Below are 22,888 nucleotides of genomic sequence, written 5' to 3' on the forward strand. Positions count from 1 at the left end.
CATTACATTATACTGTACATTAATATTATAATGTTGGCTGTATGCCAGTGTAGTTTAAAAAGTATTTATTCTTGACAAGAAATAATAATCAGATTGTATAGCCTATTATTTGTGTCTAGATTCTTCGTTGTACGCGGCTGCCAGACAGTGGGCGTAACAATCTGTCAAAAAATCAGGCTTGCCAACAACGTCTAAAATCCCTCCTCCAGTCCGACCCCACCCGATTCTCTTTGCTTTTCTTTTCAAGTTACAACTTGATCTGGGGTTGGAGTGGATCTAGCCACCGCGAATCCCACCGGATCAGGGAGAGAGGGTTGAGAAATAAAGTTGGAATATGCATAGGACGTAGGCGGGGAGGGAGGGCAGCTCAATCCATTCACTGTACCCTTTTTATTGTCGTGTATTTTGGGGGGATTTTGTCCCATATGGTTAAACATAGGTTTGTCCTCAAATGATGTGAATTAGACCCTTCTCGGACGGCATAATAACAAAAGTACAGAAGATGAGTGACAACGACATCCTAGAAATGGACGGTTTGTCCGACACGGAGGAGCTGGATCTGGATGGAGACACAGAGCTGGGGATCATAGAAGAAGACCTCGGTGAGCCAAGATCACTGATCATGTCGCAAGATACATTTCTTCATGTCGGTTGGTGGTGGTGTGTGTGTGTGTGTGTGTGTGTGTGTGTGTGTGTGTGTGTGTGTGTGTGTGTGTGTGTGTGTGTGTAATAAGTGTATTAACAATTGAACAACAAGTTCCATTTACTTTTGCAACTCAACCTCTGTGCAGTGGTGGAAAAAAAGTGCTGACATTTTTTACTTAAGTAAAAGTATCAATACTGCAATGTAGAAATACTAATACAAGTAAAAGTCCGGAATTCAAAATGTACTTACAGTACAAAAAGTATTGGTATCAAAATGTACTTAAAGTACCAAAAGTAGAAAGTACCCATTAAGCAGAATGGCCCATTTCACAAGTTTTCAAATATATAAAATGTATTAGAATCTTTTGAAAATAGCAGACCTACAAGCTCCATGCCATGCATTGTGAGCTTGTAGATCGGCTATTTTCAAATGGCTGGAATGTATGTAGGTCTGAAGTGGGTAATGTATGTTTTGTTATACTAGTCTAAATATACAAAGTAGTAACTAAAGTTTTCAAATAATTGTAGTGGTGTAAAAGCACAATATTTGCCTCTGAGATGTAGTGGAGTAGTTAAGTAAAAGTACTGAAAACTGGAACTACTCTATTAAAGTAAAAATACCTCAAAATTGTACTGTACTTGAGTAAATGTACATAGTTACTTTACATCACTGCAATTGAATAACAAGTTCCATTTACTGTTGCAACTCAAACACTGTGTAATATTTTGTATAAGTGTGTCTCAAGCTTTCATAACAACATCAAAGGACCTGGGGTAGCATGTGCTTACCATCTAGGTATGCGAGCTGACAGCTGTTATTTCTGTGTGTCCACAATCCAGACTGAGTTTAATACAGACGAGACCTGTAAGGGTCCATTGGGTCCTCACTATCAATCATTTAGCTGGGGACCCCCTGGAACCCCTATACCCCACTTTGAGAACCACTGTACATTTCACGTCCATGGCATCCATGACACACATATAAACATCTTATTTGTTATTACTTACAAAACACAATCATTATGATTTGAAAGTCTAGCTACACCACATTAAATGACTAATTATTAGTTATTATGGTTTGCATGATACATTGATACTAGCACTGGCATTTGGGAAACAAAGTTATTCCAAATAGTTCTTCTTCTTTAACATGAGGAGGGTCATGGGAGAGCAGACAGCTGTGCTTTCTGTGTAGACACAGTTATGGAATAAGAATAGTTTTCCATTCATTCACCCTACACTGAAAGTGGAAAGACATTCCGCTGTCTCTGACTCTGAGTCATTGGCCGCAAGCTTTGTTCCCCAAATTCCATTGCTATCATGCATTATCAACAATAATATCTCATGTTCAGTTGTTGGATCATGCGGTGGGGCTAGACTTTCACAACATAAATGATGGAGTTTTTCATAACAAACAAGCTGTTTATGAATATGGATCTTTGTGTCATTGATTTGAGATGTGTGTTACCACAAACTCCCAAGCAGAGGACAGAGAGTGACTTTACAAAAGCGCATATACTTGTAGGCTATACACCAATGCGCCTTTATTCCATTCATTCCATTCCACAATGACCACAATGGAAATAATATCTCAAGCTTTATTGTGTTTTATCCTTTTGACAGATATAAATATGTTTATGCCTATACGTTTTATTCAATAAAGATGTCAGTCAGTCAGTCAGTCAGTCAGTCAGTCAGTCAGTCAGTCAGTCAGTCAGTCAGTCAATCAATCAATCAATCAATCAATCAATCAATCAATCAATCAATCAATCAATCAATCAATCGACAGACAAGACCCGTTCCTTACAGCTGAAACAGCAATTTAACCTCTTTTACTTTGGATATACTTATTTTGGTCTTATTTTGGACATGTCATTATAGGCAAAACATTTAAAGAAAAAAAAGAAGTAAAGAAAAACACCAAAAATAGCAACGTTGTGAGCTTGTAGACCGTCTATTTCGCTATCTGCCGTGTGACAAAATACTTAAGTGGTTAAGCAACGGTTGGAGACCAGACATACTGTAGCTGTAGTGTCTCATCTTTGAATGAAATGACAACATGACATGACATGAAAATCACCTGTGTTCTAAACCTGTTGTTATTGCAACTCTGCGGTAGCCTGACCATACTTGCCCTTTTCAAGCACTGCATCATACATGCATCAACTTCAACTCAACCTCAGCTTTATTGTCACATCACAGGTTTACAGGTGTAAAGAAGTGGGTGAAATAATTTTTCGTACAAGCTCCCATCATTTGTAGTTTTCAGGAAAGGGAAGAACAAGGAAAACAGGTCAGATATTCAAATATTCCTGATATGAATGGTGAATTTATATAGCGCTTTTATCCAAAGCGCTTTACATAGATTGTGCATTACATTCACCAATTCACACACACATTCATATATATAGCCTGGCATTGGCCAGACTGATAACGTGGATTCACTCACAAGTTCCTCGTCCACGGTAGAGTGAATCCACGTTATCAGTCTGGCCCCATGCATGATGACGCTTACTTTACTTACTCTCTGTTCAATTCTATCCAGGATTTATTATAGTTGGCAGAATCACTTCTGGGTCTGTACTCTTGTGTAATGGAATTGACCGGTGCTTTATTGGTTTGTTCATCATCACAGAGTGGAAGTCTTATGGCTATGAGTTTCCTTGTACTGAATCATTTATGCTCAAAGCCAGTGGTTGCAGCTTGTAGCGCTGCAGTAGCTGAAGAGATGTGTTTACTGGGACAAACCATGGAGGATAAAGTGTTTGCAAATAGTTGTCAGAAAATTATGTTGAATTTTGCTTAATGTTACATGGCTGATAACTTATCAGACAATAACTTATCAGACAGTATCTTTTGTGGTCCTGATGTGGTCCTGATGCTGTAAAAACCTGGTCCTCCAAATGGGTACAAACAAGCATTAAAAGGATAGTTCACCCCAAAACATCAAATGATTGGCTTAGGAATGCGACAAAAACAAAAAAATATCCATGAATTCAGGTCTCCATGGTATGACTAATCGATAGAAAAAAAGTATTTTTTTGGGGTGAACTATCCCTTTAAGTATTACATGGGCCAAATGTACGGCATATAAGTATCATCATTGTTGATATATCTGGTCACACAGTGAGCCCCTTGCCTGTTTTTTTTACTTAGAAATTGACTTAACGGTGAAAATACATTATGTTGGAGTGTGTCACTGTTTCTCAACAGTGGTGGTCCAAATGCCTGAACACTTTTGGGTGTGTAACAGGTCCATTTCGTTCCAGTTGTACACACTCAGGGTTATATAAACACTGAGGATTTTCCTGTGTAAATTGGGGATCCGTTCCTGTCCCCCCTATGCCCTAACTTATTTAACTGTATAGTCGCCTAAACCAGTGGTTCTCAACCTTTTCTGGATCGGGGCCCACTTAAAAATTCGCAAAAGTGTTCGCTGGATGGGCCGAATGCATTTTCAGAGCATGTAATGATCAATCAATCTATTGTGTTCCGGCTTGGATCAATGGAACTACCATTGCATACTAGTTATTTTTATCGGTATCACAATCCTATATTAAAATTGGCTACTGGGAGGGCCGGTGGGCCGGCCAGCGGACCACGTCTTCTTTGGACTTCTAAAAGTGAGAGGGCGCAGGTGGCTCAGCCAGTTTGTGTGCATGCCATGTCGTCACTCGTCGGCATGGAATGTCATGGCATCGTAAATATCTTTACACAAAGGGTGTGAGCACGACTCCAACTCGTTTCAATAGCACGGAGCTTTCTTGCCGGGTGCACAGTCTAGAAGAGTTACTTTACAATGATTATTCTCTATAAGAGAATACCAGCACTCACGGGACTGTCCTTTAACCCATTCAATCCGGGAATGCATCTGTGTTATTTTAGATTTCTTTGACTATTCAAAAATAGCAGATATACAAGCTTTTTTCTTCTTTTTTTTTTGAAAAATCGTGAAAATGTGTGCAATTCTTTTAATATATATATATGTTTTAAAGCGAACATTTTAACTAAAATCTTTGCTTCTGGGGATTCTACAAATATCTTCTAAATCCTAACAGTTTTCTGAAAAAAAAAACATATGTTGCTTGCTATAATATCAGTGGTTCTCAAACGTTTTCATGTCAAAGACCACCCGAAATGATGTATTTGGCCGTGGACCCCCATCTGAAAATATGTAGTTCCAGGGACCCCCCCCCAGAAGTAAAGATTTGATAAATAGATTTGAAAAATAGCAGATCTACAAGCTCATAGCGCGGCACTGAGTGCCGCGCTATGAGCTTGTAGTGGCACTCAGTGGCACTCAGAGCTTGTATATCTGCTATTTTTGAATAGCCCAAAGAAATCTTAAAATGACACAGATGCGTTCCTGGTCTTAATGGGTTAAGGCACTTTTATTTATAATAAGTTGGCATGGTACACTGCAGAGCAGACAACGTACGCGTTTTGGCGTCAAGCCTTAACGCTGATGAAGGCTTGGCACGTTGCTCTGTCCGCTCTGCAGTGTACCATGCCAACTTATCATTAATATCTGTTGATCTGTCTCTCACATCATCTCCTCTCCTTCCTCTGTCTCTCCATTTTGCTACTGTAGCCCATAATAAAGCAGACATGCTTTAACCACTTAGGCCCTATACAGTATGTTTGACCGGAGTTCCTCAGGGCTCTATACTGGTGTCTTTTAGTGTCCTTATTGTGGGAAAAGCTTTCGCCCGAAAATAGCCGATCAATAAGCTCAACTGACTTGTCGATGGGACTGGACTCCCCCCAGGGGTCTTTACTAGGTCCTCTCCTTCTTCCTTCTACACACCAAATATCTAATAATAGCGGATTTACAAGCCCACAACGTGTCGAATTGCTATGTGTTGTGAGCTTGTAGATCGGCTATTTGCTGAACGTTCACCCCAGAATAGGGATGCTAGGGATCATGTAGTTAAAATTAATCATTTGTTTCCCTTACTGATACTGTACAGTGCGGATACTGTATATAGTGTTGCATAATTTGATACAGTATTGTTTTTCTTTCTTCACTTTTTGCATTGGTCTTCATTATTCTTACTTATCTTGTTGCTTCCCTTAGCTGGATGTACTTTTTGGATGGATTTGTTCCACAAAATGTAACAATGACTTTTCAACAAGATTTGTTATAGCCCACATACTTTTCCCTCATTGTACTGTAGGTGAGCATTAATTATTTTCATAAGGGAAGCAGTGGACAGAGAAGGTTTAGTTCAGTTTACCCATTACCCATGATTCCCCACTGCTGCTATGAATTCCAGAGGAAACACACACACACACACACACACACACACACACACACACACACACACACACACACACACACACACACACACACACACACACACACACACACACACACACACACACACACACACACACACACACACACACACACACACACACATCATTGGCACATCATTTACTATCAAAAGCACAGGAAGACATTTGATTTTGGCTGGCACTGAAGAACAGGAAAGCTGTCTAAATGTAACGTCTGATTTTCAACAATGAACTGAAGCAGCTGTGCAGTGTGCATGATACAACAGCTTATGTATACAACAGCTATAGGCTTTTGTACAGAATACAGATATGTAATTTGTCAAACAGGTGTTCCTATCCTACTGATATTTTCCATGGTTATGCCACTGTAATATGGACCTTGTCTATAATCTTTTGTGTCACTGCATGGTTTTCAAAACATTTAATTTCAAGGGCCCCCAGGTATGCAAATAGACCCCCTACTGCAAGCGTCTCTTTGTTTCCTAGCTATCAATAATTTAGCTCTGGACCCCCTGGAACCTCCTCATGGACCCCTGGGGGGGTCCCCAGACCCCACTTTGAGAACCACTGTCCTATGTAACGAATGCCAGTTTAGATAAATTGTAATGGTTATCTAGTGTCTAAATGCCGGTTTAATGTTTGATGCCTAATCACAAGCTTCAATGTGTCATACCGGCTGGAGTAAGCGACAAAGAAGGTACCATATTAATATCAATTAAATGACAAAACAGTAATTTATTTGAAATTGAAATACTTAAAAGTAAACAAAAATGAACAACAACAAAGATGTGTGAATAGGTATCAGTAGTGTCTGTAGTGTATGGATGAGTGGTGTGTACTGTGCAATGCATGTACTGTATGTGAATGTATGAATACAAATAAAGGCAGGAACCCAAACAACACTGCTGCTCACTGAAGGAGAAGAGGAAGAGTGTTAATTTCCTCAGTGCTATATAAGGTTCCCCCAATTCCCCCCAGGTGAGGCCCAGTGGCTGACAACCTGCCCCACGTTGCCAATCACTTCTTCCTCATGGGAAAGTGGCAGCCTCAGACCGGCAGAGTGGGGAGGCCGTCACAAATGTTGTCCGTTTGTGAGTAATGTTCTGCTTCAGTGAACTAAAACAGAAAGAGTCAAACAAACAACTGTTTAATAATGATTACCCTTTTGCAAGCCTTCAGTGACATAGTTTAGTGTCTTTGCTGTTTTCTCTGCTGAGAAGAATGATGCTGCATTCATTGCCTTCTCTTCAGTGTGTTTGAACTTAATTTGTTTTTCTTACAGTTAAAAAAAAGCCTGTTGTTAAGGAAATTCTAGAGGGAGGAAGTGACTGGGTGGGTGGGCGGGTACAGTGGGAAAAGAATGTACAGTAGAGTGTTCCTCCAGGCTGCATACATAAGGATATGTGAATGGATTTAAAGATTTCAGATATATAGCTCTATATGTAAAGTTTCCTATTCTGATTTGGCACTATAAAGCTACAAGTATAGGCCTACAGCCTAGGACAAAATGAACAATTATTCCACAGCTGCCTTTCCAGAGTTGCGTCTCTATGGGCAGTGTTTTCAAAACAACATCTGACTCCAGTTAGGTTTCCCATGATGCACTGCTTGACCGTGGAAACATGGGAACTCTCCGTGTGGAATGATGTGTCTGCTCGTTGCTGTTTGTGTAAAGATTTGATGCAGCGCTCGTAATACAATTATGTCTAAGCCACAGCAGTGTTAAGACTTTACTGTAACGTGTTAACAATAAGCATGTGGGGTTCTTGGTGAGGCGACTTCACCACTGCAAAATGAATATTGAGCAGAATAAGAGGGAGTGATAGCTAGTTGTTATGGCCAAAGAATGTTGACGAAACTGCAACAGCTGGTGAATGATTTGTTCTTTCCTGAAGAACACATGAAAGGAGGGTGGACAACTTTGTCTCTTTGTGGTTGATGTTTAATGAAAGAATTCTGTATAAGGTTGGTGATAGTTGGCTGGGTTGCGCCTGGAAAATCGCCAGTTTGAATCCCCTGGTCCAGCAGGGAAAATCTTGGCAGAGAAAATAAATGAGTAACGCCCCACCACCCCTCAGTAAATGCTAGTGGGGTGCTTTTTAGCAAGGCACTTAAGCCTGAGTTTTCCAGGAACTGTAGCTGCTAGCTGTGAATCAGTGTAGCCTTAGCTTACCTGTGTTTCGTAACCTCATTAACCTGAATGAGGGTGGAGCAGAAAAGGAGCATGTATGCTCAGCTCAGCATAACCCTGTACTGAATAAATAAAGATAAACACAGAATTAATCTGTCAAGAGTTATGCTTGAATATACAGTGTTACTGTTGTCGGTAACACAAAGTCACCTTTTCTTGTTAGAGGAAAAGATCTATGGGGTTACTCATCTGAATTCTGAATTGTACAAAGAATAATTCAGCAAATTAAATCAAAAGGTTCAGATACTACATCTCACTATCCATATTTGAAAACAGAGCAGGTGTTATGGAGAATTCGTAGGTGAGACCTGAAATAATGAGACTTGAAAACCGACTGCAGTTCAAATCTTTTATTCTGTGCAGTGTGCACAGAAGTCCAGTAGTCAGACAGGTTGTCATAGCCAGTCTGCCGGGTAAAGGCAAGATAACATGTAAATGGTGCATTTATATAGCGTTTTTATCCAAAGTGCTTTACATAGATTGTGCATTACATTCACCCATTCACACACACATTCATACACTGATGGCGGAGGAATCCATTCAAGGCACCAATCTGCTCATCGGGAGCAATTAGGGGTTCAGCGTCTTGCTCAAGGACACTTCAACACTATCTCTGGGGGAGCTCAGGATTGAACTGGGAACCTTGCGGCTCCCATCCGGCCGCTCTACCGGCCACTCTGCCCCTGAGCCACTGCCGCACTTCATGCTGCACTTAAATACATTTCAGTAGGGTGTGTCTCTACAGCGTTCACATGGCTAGTGCCAGGCAGGCACAGGCCCTGGCAGGGCATAATTTATGTCAAGTCATTGATCGCATCTTCTGGAAGGTTCTTCAGCTCTTCAGCACAGTTATCACTAAGTCACATCAACACATTTGTTCTCACTTCATCAAACTTCAAGCTTAAACTATGGTCATTCTTTAATTTTCCATTATACAGGAAATTAACAACAGCCACTAGTCAAGCCGTGCTAGATTTTGGCACAACTGACAGAAACGACTCTGCCACCCACGTAACCTGCCATCATTTGGATCTCCTATTCTGTTCCATTCTACCGTATGGCTATGTGATTAAGTCTTTGGTTGTGAATGGTGCATTTGTCTGCTCTGAAGGCCACTTGGCAGGTCACCAAACATCATCTGGCAGTTTTTCCTTTGAAACAAAAGCCGGATTTCCACAGGCATGGCACCACCACACCACACCACACCACACCACACCACACCACACCACAGTAATGTACTGGAAACGGCGTACCGCCGTTTCCATTACAAGGAGTTGTAATACATTATAATAATTTATATTGGATTATAATCACAGTTATGATCCATTATAGTGTATTATAATTGTCATGGTTGTAATACATTATAATAATTTATATTGTATTATAATCACAGTTATAAGGGTCCATTTTGTTCTTACCGATAGCAAGAGAACTCCTGCACAGGTGATTTGCATTTGTACACAGGACAGTTGGCCACTCATCTACATTACATTGTTTGGCAAGAAGCAATGACCTCCACATTTGTCCTTATATTTCAAAAGGAGTGTCAATGACTTGACAATGAGTTTACTAAGCATACCTGTGGATTTGAGAGGGGGTAGCCTTTTGTGTACTGGAAATGGCGGACATTTTGATGCTGTGAGGTGTGGTGTAGTGTGGTGTGGTGCTAAACTTGCTAAAGCATCTAAATCCAGCTTTAAGAGTATAAAAGCCCTGCTAGCGGCCACTAGAGGTTGTGCTGCTCCTTACGCCCACCCAGACCACGGAGATTTGGCTAAAATGTGAAAAACATTCAAACAAACAATGTTTAAATGATAGTAGCAGAATTGACTGGCATACGCACATATTATTCACTGAAGGAGGTAGTACAGAAAAGGCTATGGTCACCAAAATCAGTTGAACTCAAACTGTAATCTGCATTACATTATAATATACAGTATGTTGTGCAAAGTTGTGACATCGTAGCCTAGGGGTGGCGCTAGTGGAAAGGCCATGTGGTCACGCCATAATCATTCGAATTCATCCTCCTTGAAGCATGAATTAAAGCATGAATTAACGTAGCAAGTTTCTCTGCAATCCAGTTAGCAGGCCTAAAATATATATAATTGGCTGGTGAAATTGAAAAAGTGGCTTGTGAATGTTGTACGAGCCACTGTGATGTAGGAAGGTTGTTTCCAGCCCTGCCTGTAACAATGCTTGCACCCTCATTCTCGTTTATAAGATGCATGTCTTTTTTCTGTTTGTCTTATAGTTTACACCCAGGAGTTTTTACCAACATATCATTCTATAAAGGAGGGAGCGGCAGTAGCCAAGGTTCCACAGGTGAGTCAACAGTGTTCATGCACCATATTCATTTCATATTTACTTATTTACATACTGTTGAGGTGGCGTGCGCCTTTAAGTATGACACGCCAACCATTTTCAACCTTACCTTCATATAATTGCTCCTGACTAATGCTCATTACATTACTGTAAGATGGTACCATTTCTGTCTGCTCGCTCTGTGTCTCAGAGGTGGGCTGTGGGCAGTTATGAAACCTGCCTACCCATGACATCAATAGCCTTTCTCTTCCTGGAAAGTTAACATGCTGAAATAGAAGCCATTGTTCTTGCATAAAAAACTCATGACTCAAAATATAATCATCATCATCATCATAATGGAAATAGAATAATGCATTAGAAAGCTTACACACAAAAATCTAGCCGTAAGAACTTGAGTCAATGATTACAAAGCTTACCCCGTGAACAATACTATCATATTGAAAGTTTTGGATATCTATCAGTTGTACTGTGATCTATATGTTATTTTTAAATATACTGTATATAGATTTTCTCCATTTCACATATTATGTATACAAGTATTTTGAATTTTTCAAAATTAACACATGGCATTATGTGTTTAAACATTTAGGAATCCCCCCCTCCAGGATTTACAAATTAAATACATAACATTAGAATTACAAGTGAAGATAAATCATCCAATAAAATAGTAACAAGCCTTTTTCTCAGCCTTGATGTCATTGTTGCAAAGAGCAACACCCACTAAGATGTGTTTTGGTTTACCTACTCCACTGTGGGCTGTATGTCAGCCAACAGTTAATATCCTTGGAGAGCAAGTAGAAGAAGGGCGGGTGACACAGTGTTTGTTGATCCTGCCCTCTTCTCTTCTCTCTGGTGACTTCAATCACGAATGAAACACCCAAGGTCACAATATAACAAACAGCATTACACAGCACAGAGCTTGTCTTTTCTCCGCACACTGAGGGATGTACAACACCATGGACGAAGAGGAATACGAGTTTGAGACCATACCAGACTTACCGGACGAGCTCACTTTCTGTTCCCAGGCCGAGTTCAACGACAAACCCGACTCGCTGTTCTTCAACGACGGCCTGAGGAGGATCGACTTTGTCCTGGTCTACGAGGATGAGGACAAGAAAGACTTTGACAAGCGACACACGTTCCAAAGGAAGAAGGTAAGAGCTTGGGGTAGCACTTTATCTGCCAATGCCACCTAAACTATAAATAAACATTGTTCCAGGTGTTTTTAGGGTGTTCTCTACGGAGGTAGGCAAAGACGGATAATGATTCATGAGTGACCGGAAAACAAAGCCTCAACTTAGCATAACTGCTTTTCAATATTTGTGAAGGGAAGGGAGTTCTTGTTTGCCTCTGTGTCTCAGAGTTGGTATTAAGATTAAATTAATTAAATAAATACTCTAATGTAGTTTTCACAGCTATTTGTAATAGAATTCTTTCAACCAGGACTTACCCAGAAAAAGGGTTTTCTGAACACATACAGGTTTTCAACACACAGTGAAATACACACGCAGGAGCTGGCAACTCAGCTAATGTCTTGTACTCTTTGCTGCAAAGCAGTGCAACTGGGTGTCAAGTGTCTTGCTCAAGGGCAGTAGTACAGTAGTTGCTATGGAATATGAAAGCGATATCGACATCCCCAGTGGGGATTTCCCAGCTGGTCCAGGGATTTCAAACAAGATTTAAAGATATGATAAGAAACGAGTGGAAGAGAAAGAGAGAAGGAGTGAGGGAGAAGGGGAGAGAAGGAACGAACAAAAGAAAGCAGTAGTAGAGAGATGAGAGAGGGTTACAGAGGGAGAGTGTGCGTTTTTCTGAGAGAGAGACAGAGAAGAATTGCTTCAAAAAGGCTTTCAGGACACTTAATATAATAAGCTACTGCACAGAGTATGAAAGATGTGTTGTCAGAGCTCAGCAGTATTTCACTACTCCTTCAACATCTTACAACATAGACCTCAATACAGTCCTCCAGCTCTCCTACTATAGTGCCATTATGATATATGGTTTATATTCATAGAAATACATTTAATGTACTGTATACGCGGCCTTACATTTCTTGTAAGTGGATAAAATGGGTACAGGCTGAGATTCAGACCTGTGTTGTAGCCGTTTTGACAGACTTCGCTCCTAAACGTCACTCATGTGCTCCTGGGTTTTTCAATTTAAGAGTACATGAGAATGATAGAAAATGCTATAGTGAAGACAGCCAGGCTTGAAGCTACAACACTTGAACCAATCTGTACATGGTAAAGTATATTAACACAATATAAGTAGCACATCTGCAGTGGTTGGAGGTGGTCTCCTACTCTTCCATTGAGAAATGTATTTTAAACTTATTTGAAGCACACCAGAATGGACACTTGCAGATGCTCTGCAATCTTTATCGTAGTTCTTAGGACATCAATGCACTTGCCTTTCTGCACCAGAAGTGACTTAAAACGTATGGATTGGAGCTTTAATGTGAATCCTATAAATGTCCTGTTGTAAGGAGGACACACATTTTCATTTGACTTGGCTGGCCTGGAGAAGATTTTCGAACACATGCAGAGCTCCTCACACACAGAACACATTAGGGAGTGTTTCATTATGTCAGACTTTTGGCTGGACCAGCAGGACCAGCCCTTCTCAACATGTGGGCCAGGGCTAGGGTATTGCAAGCAGGCCCTCAAATAATTGGCAAAACACTAAGAGAAGGACAAAATAACATTAATATTAAAAAAAACAATAATGTAAAGAAATGACATGGTATTTTTAATTTTTAATTGGGGTTAAAACCTTGAAAAAATAGTTTTCATTGTGATACCGGTAAATAGGAATACTGTGTTAGTTCCATTGATCCATGCGGAACACAATCGATTGATTGATCATTAAAATAAACATGCTCTGAAAAAGCTTTTGAGATTTTCAAGTGGGCCCTGATCGAGGAAAGGTTGAGAACCACTGCTTTAGACACATTTATCTTTGACTGACTGTGTCACTGAGTGATGAAGTTTACTGAGTATCCAACAGCATAGCAATCACAGAGCAATCGTCCCTCCAGGCTATGTATTCTATCCTCAATCGTCTCTCCAGGCAATGGGATGTAGTGAGAAAGCCTAGTACTTGCTCTGGCTTGTGAACATGCACGTTACTTGCCTTTTCTGGAGTGCAGCTGTGTTTACGTTAGCCATGGTTAGCACTTGCGCGCTGCTGCTCACAACAGAACTTATTGCTAAATCGTTATCGCTAAAACATAAAAGTATGTTAGTCATGTAATTACATTGTAGAGACACATTGCTTGTTAGTAGCTCAGGTTCTCACCAGACAAATGGTTTTGTGTAAAATACAGGCATGGATCGCCACTCAGCAAAGCACTTCAATAATAATACAAAACTAGATATGGTCAGGGAGGAATATTAGTATTTTGATCTGTAATGCAGGCTATAAGCCAATCTTTTGTATAAGTTACCCCATTGCATCTCATCTCTGATATACACAACATATCCACAACTTGCGACAACGGGGCAAAAATATGTTTTTGGTTTAGCAGTGGCTAAATATTGATCAGGACCTCATTACTACGATATCAAATGTTACAGCTTAGATTGCACCACAATTAATACAATACAGCACTGCCTTGAAATCGCAGACCGATGGAAAGTTACTGAACAAGTGTGTTAGACTTGAAAATAACATGTTTTGGCTTTGGGTGATCTGATCGGAGGACATCCCTACTTATTCAACATGTTATGCCCTCCCCTAAAGAGTACTGTCAACACATAGTCTACATAAAAGGTGCCTTGAGATAAGTTCTATTGTTATTTGCCACTTTGACTATACTAAATAATTAATTACCGTTTTACCATAAACCATTTACTATTACTGCATGTCATTTGCTTCATCATAATTACCTGTATGTTTCAAATCAGACATCTGGTTAAGCACGGTAAGAATTCACAAGAGAGCAGAGTAGGAGAGAAAACAGTTCTCCATGTGCTGAGAGGCATGAGGGAGTGATTGTTCTTTGTGTGTCCCAAATAAACCTCAAACCAATCACTGACAGAACACTCAATATAGACTCAAGAAAATCTTAGAAAAACAACAAAGCAAAGAACCAGCCATTATGTGCACATGCATGTGAGTGTGTTTTGTAGTTGTACACATGCATGTCTCTCTCTGCCTCTCTTTTGTTTTGTGTGTGCACAATACTGCACACGCATACACATACTGCACGTACATGCTTGTGTGCTTGCATGCTGCATGTATGTATGTGTCTGTAGGGAATACAATGCTCAGAATGAGGAAACTCCAGACATGAACGCTAGCCGTACACAGATATCCAGGTGTGTCAGTGTGTTGCAAACACTATCTGTCACAACAAACATACGGTACACAGAGAGATATGCAGGGTGATGGTACCTGCAGATTCATGCAGCCAGGATGCATCAATCCTTAGAGATTTACACTAAACTCTTCTACGTGGGTTTTGTAATGTTTACTTCATGCTGTACCAAAAGCAGCTGCCCATCAGCCCCGGTCATGTGGCAATAGAGATCCAATCTAATCTAATGTAATCAAATGAACGAGGCCATGAAGCAGTGATGTGACGCAGCACTGCAGAAAAGGCACATCTCAGTAAGGAATAGTTTTAAGACATGAGAATAATGCTTATTCTAACATTGGTGCCTGTGTACAGTATTTCTAACAGGTTTAATCACATGAACCCTAGTGCCTCTATTCTGGGCATGTCATAATATTTATTTATTTTGAAATGTAACTAGAGGATAAGCCCCTTGAGATGCAGCATCTCGTTTTCAAGGGGGCCCTCAAAATAGTACAAACATTAGCAACAAAAATAGCCGATGTACAAGCTCACAGTGTGCTGCGTTGTGACGCTTTGTGAGCTTTTAGATTTTTGGTGTACAGGGGGGAAAAAGGAGTGGCCCAAGTACAGACCCCTGGGAGACCCTGATCAATAAAGTATATAGGGTTTAAGTGGTTAAAATACAGTACCCAATAGCCATTAGTACTATGTTGTTTTTGAAGACAGCCACAACCTGAAGCATTATGGGTCAAACAAACTATGTTTCTTAGCTAATTCCCAGCTAAGAATCTGGTCAGAGGTCAGTTATGCAACTCCGCCTCTGAGAGCCTTGTGGACAAGGCTGATTGCTAGCCGGCACGCGAGAGCAGCACTACAGCAGAACCTGTTGGAATCCTTCAATCCCACATCTTAATCCCAGATGCAACACCGTCTGCCAGGACACTCCCTGAGTTTGTTTTCCTACACACAGACTTGGGTCAGATGTTAGCTGCAAATGATTTGTAGTGTTTGTTTTAAGTTGCTCAAAGTACCAGTTGGGTGGAGAGCATCAGCCATCATCCTGACAGTTACCAAATTAATTTTAAAATACTCAAATACGAATTCAGTTTCCAGGGTGTTTCAGTTCAGTACATGTATGTCTCTAGTCGCCTGGCATAAAGCGAGAATAAACAAACCATGAAATGTATTTGTAGACAATGTTTGGTACAGATGCTCTTGGCGTTTAAGTGGACTCTGTGACATTGCCATTGTCACATACAGTGCATTTGTTTGGGACTGTTCCAAATATATAGGAAACATTTTAATTATTCAGAATAATTGAAATGTCTTCTTGGGTGATAATGAATCCAACAGGTAGAACCATTATTCTAATAACATATAGATGTATTTGCGGGTCGATATTTGGCTTTGACAACAGCTTTTACATTAACAAAACGTATATGATGTGTTTTCATACATCATGTTACTCGTGTGTTGTGCCAAACCAGACACAGATATGTGTCCCATAACGTCCCATTATTTGTTAGACTGTACATAAAATAGATTCCACAAAGATAACCCAAATTACTTTGCATCACTTTGTATCTTTGACACATTGTTTGTTTACACTGTAAAATCTGTTTGGTTACATTCGTACACTGTTAAATGAAGTCTCACAGACTTTTACTGTGTAGAAAGCAGGTGTTCCGAAACCTTTCCTCCAGCTGCGGCCCCTCTGTTGCATTATAGCTTTAAAAAGAAAAGAAAAGAATATATATAAGATTTTCTTTAAATATATGTTTATCTTTTTTTAATTTCCTCTCCTTTCCAATTGGTTTCTGGCCCCCACTTTGCAAACATGTGTACTAGGGAAGCAAAGAACTGATCCATAGCAGCTCTGCTACAGACAGTAAAACCTGATATACAGTATGAGATTATGATGTCCCAGGAACCTTCCCCATTACAAGCAGGGTGTTCCTCCATTTACAGTGTAAATAGTCTGTGTGATGAGAAATATATTGATCCTTTTTGTTTAGTTTTTTGCTCTCACTATATTTTGCTGTTTTTATTTTTGTCCAAATGTGCAAATAAAGCAGGAGGAGTTTACTTGTTAATTTAGCTTACAGTATGTTTCAAGTTTTTAAGTTGGACAAAGTGCTCATAGCTTCTTCTCACATGATTTCTAACAACTTTCAGAGAGACTTACCTTCCTCATACATAAACATGTTTGGTACAAGAACGTATAAAAACAAAGAAAGATTATTGAATGACGATTGATACAATCATGCAACCTCATGTTTGTCCTATACAGGCCCGTAACTCTGAGAGTGTACAACGGGTCCATTTGGTTCCATTTGTACACTCTCAGGGTTATGGGGGTCCTTGAAATAAAAAAAGGTTTGAAAAGCACTGTCCTATACTGTACATTTAAACAGACAGATGAGAACCTGAAACCATCATATATAAGTACTGACCCCTTGGGGACCCATTGATGATTTTCCATCTATTTATCATACTGTGCATGCTGTATAACCCCAGCACAGCAGTGGCGGTAATTGAATCACAATCACTGGTAGACAAAGTACTCAACTCCAGTACTTGAGTCAAAGTACAGATGCACTTAAGTTGAAGTACTGGAACACTTGCTTCAAAAGAATACTTAAGTATTCAAAAGTACAAATTACAATGTATGTTTTATTTTAATATCAATGCATTGCTGTATTAAAATGTTGACATTTTGTTGACAAAATTCTAACATTTTCAAAACATTAAAAAGAAAAAAGTGAACATAGCGGTTAATTGAGTTAATTCATTCATAATGTGGAAATGTAGTGGAGTCAAAAGTACAATATACAATAAGTATTAAAAAACATAATGCTCAAGTACAGATACTAAAAAAAGAAAGAAGAAAAAAGTACAGCACTCAAAGTAAATGTACTTTGTTACTGTCCACCACTGTTCATAATTATTCAGAGACAACGGCTCATTCAGACCACTTCCTGTGTGCTCTCTCCTCTCCCTCCACAGAGACGGAGAGAATACTTTGAAGCCAGTCTGATGAAGATGGGAATGGAGCTGGAGGCCACCAGATCGGTAAGTTCAAGGCGGCCTGCACAATGCGACTATTTTTCAAGACGGGGGATAAAGATTGTCGAAAGAAGATTACTCTCCTCAAATGTCTGAATCAAAAACCTCCTGTTGTATTCTGGTATACAGTAGTCTTTTTGAGAAACACGTTGAACCACATGAACCCTAGCGTCCCTTTTCTGGGCATGTCATAATAGGCAAACATTCTGGGAAAATATCAGAACAATGCAATGCATTGTGAGAGATTGTTAGATCGGCTGTTTATGGCAAAGAGATTTGGTTTAGAGGGGGGGAAAGTAGGGGAACTGTAGAAAGTAGAGGGAAGTGTAGTCCCCTGCGGGACCCAGTGTAGTCCCCTGGGGGACCCAGTGTAGTCCCCAGTGTAGTCCCCTAGCTGGGGACCCCGGTCAACTAGGGTTTAGGTGGTTAACCCTTCAGGCATTAAAGGGTCTACACCATGAATTTTAACTTTTTCTTCTTTTTTGTGTGTTTTTGGTCTCCCCTACCTCTCTTCTATCCTCAAAAATACCTCAGTTTGAACACTCAGGCTTTCACAGCAAATCTGGGGTTTTCTGTAAATTGGTCTAAAACAGGCCAAACTGATTTGGTCCCCCTGCCTACGTTAGTGGGGTGCCAGGACACTCAGTCATTTCAAATTCATGTGAAAGTTAATTTTTCACTTCTAATGTGTAGATAATGGTCTATAGAACAATTTGGCTCGAAGATATATGAACCAGATTGAAAAAAATATATTGTTTTTGCCCCATTTCCAAAATGGCCAAAATCGGAATTATGATGTTTTGATCAATTTCTTAATTATCCCACAATTGCTGTGTAATGTTTTTTTGTATTGCTATATCACATCAATACTGTGTGTGGAATCAACTGGAGTTAAAATATTGATGTTTTGAATATTCTGGTATGGAAAAAAAATTAAGATGGCTGACATTTACATCAAATTAATTCAAATTACACCTAACTTCTATTAGGCCAGTCAGTCATTTCAAGTTGTTGTGAAAGTTCATTTCTAATTTGAAGATAAGGGTCTATAGAACAATTTTAGTTTGAGTGTCAAGAAACCAGATTGAAATGTTTTTGTTTTTTTTACCCATTTTCCAAAATGGCAACAATCGAAATTAGTCTACATGTAGGTCAGATTCCCAAAAATCTTAACCATGAAGGCAAATTGTGTTAATTTATGGCATACATGGTTGTAGGGGTAATAAGGGGTGCTGGGTCCAAATCTTCTGTATGCCAAGCTCAGAAATCGTTCAGAAATGGCTGACAATGGCTCAAAATGTACCATTTAAAGATGGCGGCAACCACTATGCTGAAATATATTTAAAACAACATATACTTTTGACTAAACCAGGTATAAACTGGATTGCATTTAGCTTTATTGGGTTTTCATATGGGGAATACAATGGCATATTCTGATTAGAGATCAAATATGAATTGTAATTATTGGTGAATAGGTTATCCAACCAACTTTATCCCATGACATATGCTGTGCAATAAGTAGCCTACTTACAATATATGGATTTGAAAAGCTCCCGACCTGGGGATTGAGCTGGGCCATCAGGTGTATAGGGAAGATGGGCTACTCAGTGGGGATACCGTGAAGAGACATGGCCTATTATGGGCCAGGGTGTGAAGGTTGGTGCAAAGCTATCAGAATCCACTGTCTGGATGAGTGTAACAGGGCTATGGAACCCCTCAGGTGGGTAGAGGGGGGTATGGAGTGGGTGGTGGGTTTGGAGGTAATAGGGGGTCTGGTTCATGAGTTTAGTGAGCCTAGGATGCCCCTCAGGTGGGTAAAGGGGAGTATGGGGGTCACTGGATAGATCCCTGGGCACTTGGAGCATGGAAGATCAAAGTTATGGGGACCAAGAAAGCACTCCATCGGCTGATTCCCTTTCCCATCTCATAACAGCTGCCAAAGAAATAATGCTGTAGACTGGGGCACTTGTGAGCCCAGGAGGAGTGCTCAGAGCCGGTTAGAGAGAGTGTTGATATGCGAGTCGGTTGCTGGTGATGGTGGTTCTAAGAACTCCATGTAGTGCATGGCTATGCGTACGGCCGACAGGGGTGTTCCTATGTCGGTCTGTATCACTGGATACGTTCATCCCAAGTGGACCTCCATGAGGATCTGCTGGCTCTTCCTATGCCCAAGATAGGTGCTCGTGGGCAGACATAGGTAGCGATGCAGGTCAGTCCCCAGTGGTGTCAGGCAGACAAGGATATCCCTATGTCAGACTGGCTCACAGGAGAGTCTGGTTGTTTCTAAGTAATATTACCAATGGTCATCAGTGACTTATCATTATGACATGGGCTGTAACAGGTGAATACAGAAAGCAATGCTTGTCTGTCCGATAGCAGCAGGGACATGGCCCCTTGTGGGCCTGGAGGTTGGTTACACTAGGATCATATGGAGGAGAATGGAGCACAGGGCATCATGGACTGTTCACCTTTCCCCTATAGCTGTTAAAAAGCTCCAGATAAAAAGCAACGGTAAACCCTATCCCTGCTACACTCCGTCTCTACCCGTTCGTAGACACCCAGTAGACACTGTATGTTCTGACAGTTGGTTCTGCACTGATCTCCACACCCTCTCCATGCCTCTTCACTGTATCCCCACTGATGAGCCCATCTAACTTATACCCTTAATGGCCCTGCTCAGCCCTCGAATCTGGAGCTTATCAAAACTGTACAGGGGAGAAGGGGGACAACCCAGGACTTCCAGCTGTCACGGGTCCCCTTAGGCCTGATTTGTTCCAATTGTTTGTAATATCCCCTATAAATGACAATTTTCCCAATATATGTTTTAAAGACGTTCCTCACATTTGATCTCAAATCAGAATATGGGATTGGATTCCCCATATATGAAAACCTAAAAAGCTAAATTCAATCAAGTTTCTGCCTTGTGTAGTCAAAAATATGTTTTACGTAATATATTTCAGCCTAGTGGTGGCTGCCATCTTTAAATGATGAATTTTGAGCTGGGCATACAGCAGATTTGGATTCAGTACCACTTAATACCCCCAAAAAACATGTATGCCACAAATTAATAGAAATCCTGCCTATATTGAAAGACATTTAACATGCTGTTCTGGAATGATTTATCTTAAAATGGAAAGTAATACTATTAATTGTAATGTTAGTTATTCAAGTAGATATATGGGTAGTGGAGACAAAAATGGAAATTAATGCTATTCCGACACATAAGTTAGCGCATAGACCTCTTCTGACTATTCTTGTGGAAATGTGCAGATAGCAGAAGAAATATTGCTTCTTTGGGAAATATGTGTTAAGTACCAGTTGCTACTCCTGATCCTGAATCCATAGATACCTCATTATGTTCATATTGGATAATCCAATCAAAAGTTATAACAGTTCCCATATTTTTCTACGGCTGGTGTGGGGTTGGGAACCGCTGACACCCCCTAGAGGCCATTTTCTTTATCTGAGTGCTTGACACTCGAACCAGAAATGTTCTATAGACCCTTAACTTCAATTTAGTATTGAAAACGAAACTTTCACATCAATTTCCCCTACTATATCTATTTTTGTCGATATGCGGCAATACTGGAAAATTAAATTGATTCTATGGGTAATATGCTTGAATTACCAAATGCTACTCCTGATCCTGCATCCATACATATCTCATATGTTCAGATCGGATAATCCAATCAAAAGTTACAACAGTTAACATATTTTGCTAGGGCTGGCAACTGCCGGCGCCCCCTAGAGGCCAATTTTTTATCTGGGTGAAAATATCTTCGACCAGAATTGTTTTATAGACCCTTACCTTCAAATTAGTAGTGAAGACGAAACTTTCACAAGAATCGGAAATGAAAATTAAAAATTGCATTGACACGGAACCCCACTACGTAGGCAGGGGGAACAATTCCTCACGTTTTTCAGTTCCAACCAACTTTTTTTTTTTTTTTTTTTTTTTTACTTTTTCCACACAGAACCAGGAGATAACATGCATACAAACTGGCTCAATAGCGCCCCGTGCCAAACAGGACAATGTGGTATTGCAGGTGAAAGTGCTTTATAAGCCAGAGAGAAGTTAGTTGGAATGAGTATATCTGAGGCTTGATTTAGGCTCAAACCTTTTGAAAAACGTTTGAGGGACATAAAAAATATGATATTAAATATTATTATTATTTTTTAAATTCATGGTGTAGACCCTTTAAGGTTTTTATGTGCTCTCAGCTATCCTGTACAAGTCACTATAGACTGTACACTGCATGTTATGTTGAGATCAATAAGTGGTCTGCTCTCGGCACGAAATGTCTTTTGGTGGTTGGAGACAAATTAGTTGATATTGGGGGAAATACTCTCTGTATTCTCTGTTAAAATGTGAACAGTGGTTATTGCTTAAATAAATCAACATGCATGCATGCATTTCTGATTTTCAGAATAGTATGATTACACCACAAATCAACATAATTTAACGTTAGTCTAAGTCATTTGGACCCTGGTTCTGTCAGATGTTGTGTTAGAAAATTATGTTGTGTTAGAAAATGTGCTATAAACATAACTTGAACAACATCCAAGATTCCACATGCCAATGTGGACAGGGAATGGGGGAGTTGTTCAAAAACAGTAACTGTGCTGCTTGCTGCTAGCCCTGTCATTATACAGCCATTATGTAATCGTTAAAGGTTGCTGTTTTCCGCTCTGTGTTGGTTTCTTTACACATGGATAGATTGTAGTGTCTTATCAGCCAGGTATTCTACCATACTAAAGCAACCACGTTTGGTGGTCATTCAAGTTTCTTCCATGTTTGACATGGTTTGTTTCTTAAGCAGAGATGTTGCTTGCAGCAGAGATAGGGACTCGAGTTTGAGATTCAGACTCAAGTTCAAAGACTTCAGACTCGACTCAGACTCGAGCTCAAAGACTTCAGACTCGACTCAGACTCAAGCTCAAAGACTTCAGACTCGACTCAGACTCAAGCTCAAAGACTTCAGACTCGACTCAGACTCAAGCTCAAAGACTTCAGACTCGACTCAGACTCAAGCTCAAAGACTTCAGACTCGACTCAGACTCAAGCT

General features: G+C 40.1%; 1 protein-coding gene across 1 annotated transcript in view; it reads left to right on the top strand.

Annotated features, from left to right (window-relative positions):
- Nucleotides 1-252: 252 nt before the first annotated feature.
- The window catches only part of ano6 (anoctamin 6), a 36,729-nt gene continuing 14,093 nt past the window's right edge, over nucleotides 253-22,888 (top strand). Inside the window, exons 1-4 of the mRNA XM_084049838.1 lie at nucleotides 253-602; nucleotides 10,386-10,456; nucleotides 11,482-11,610; nucleotides 17,763-17,828. Of these exons, the coding sequence (XP_083905964.1) occupies nucleotides 503-602; nucleotides 10,386-10,456; nucleotides 11,482-11,610; nucleotides 17,763-17,828 (366 nt within the window). The 5' untranslated portion in view covers nucleotides 253-502. The remainder of the gene's footprint in view (nucleotides 603-10,385; nucleotides 10,457-11,481; nucleotides 11,611-17,762; nucleotides 17,829-22,888) is intronic.

This window comes from Gymnoscopelus microlampas (genome assembly GCF_963454915.1).
Source record: "Gymnoscopelus microlampas genome assembly, chromosome: 23".
Lineage (NCBI taxonomy): Eukaryota > Metazoa > Chordata > Actinopteri > Myctophiformes > Myctophidae > Gymnoscopelus > Gymnoscopelus microlampas.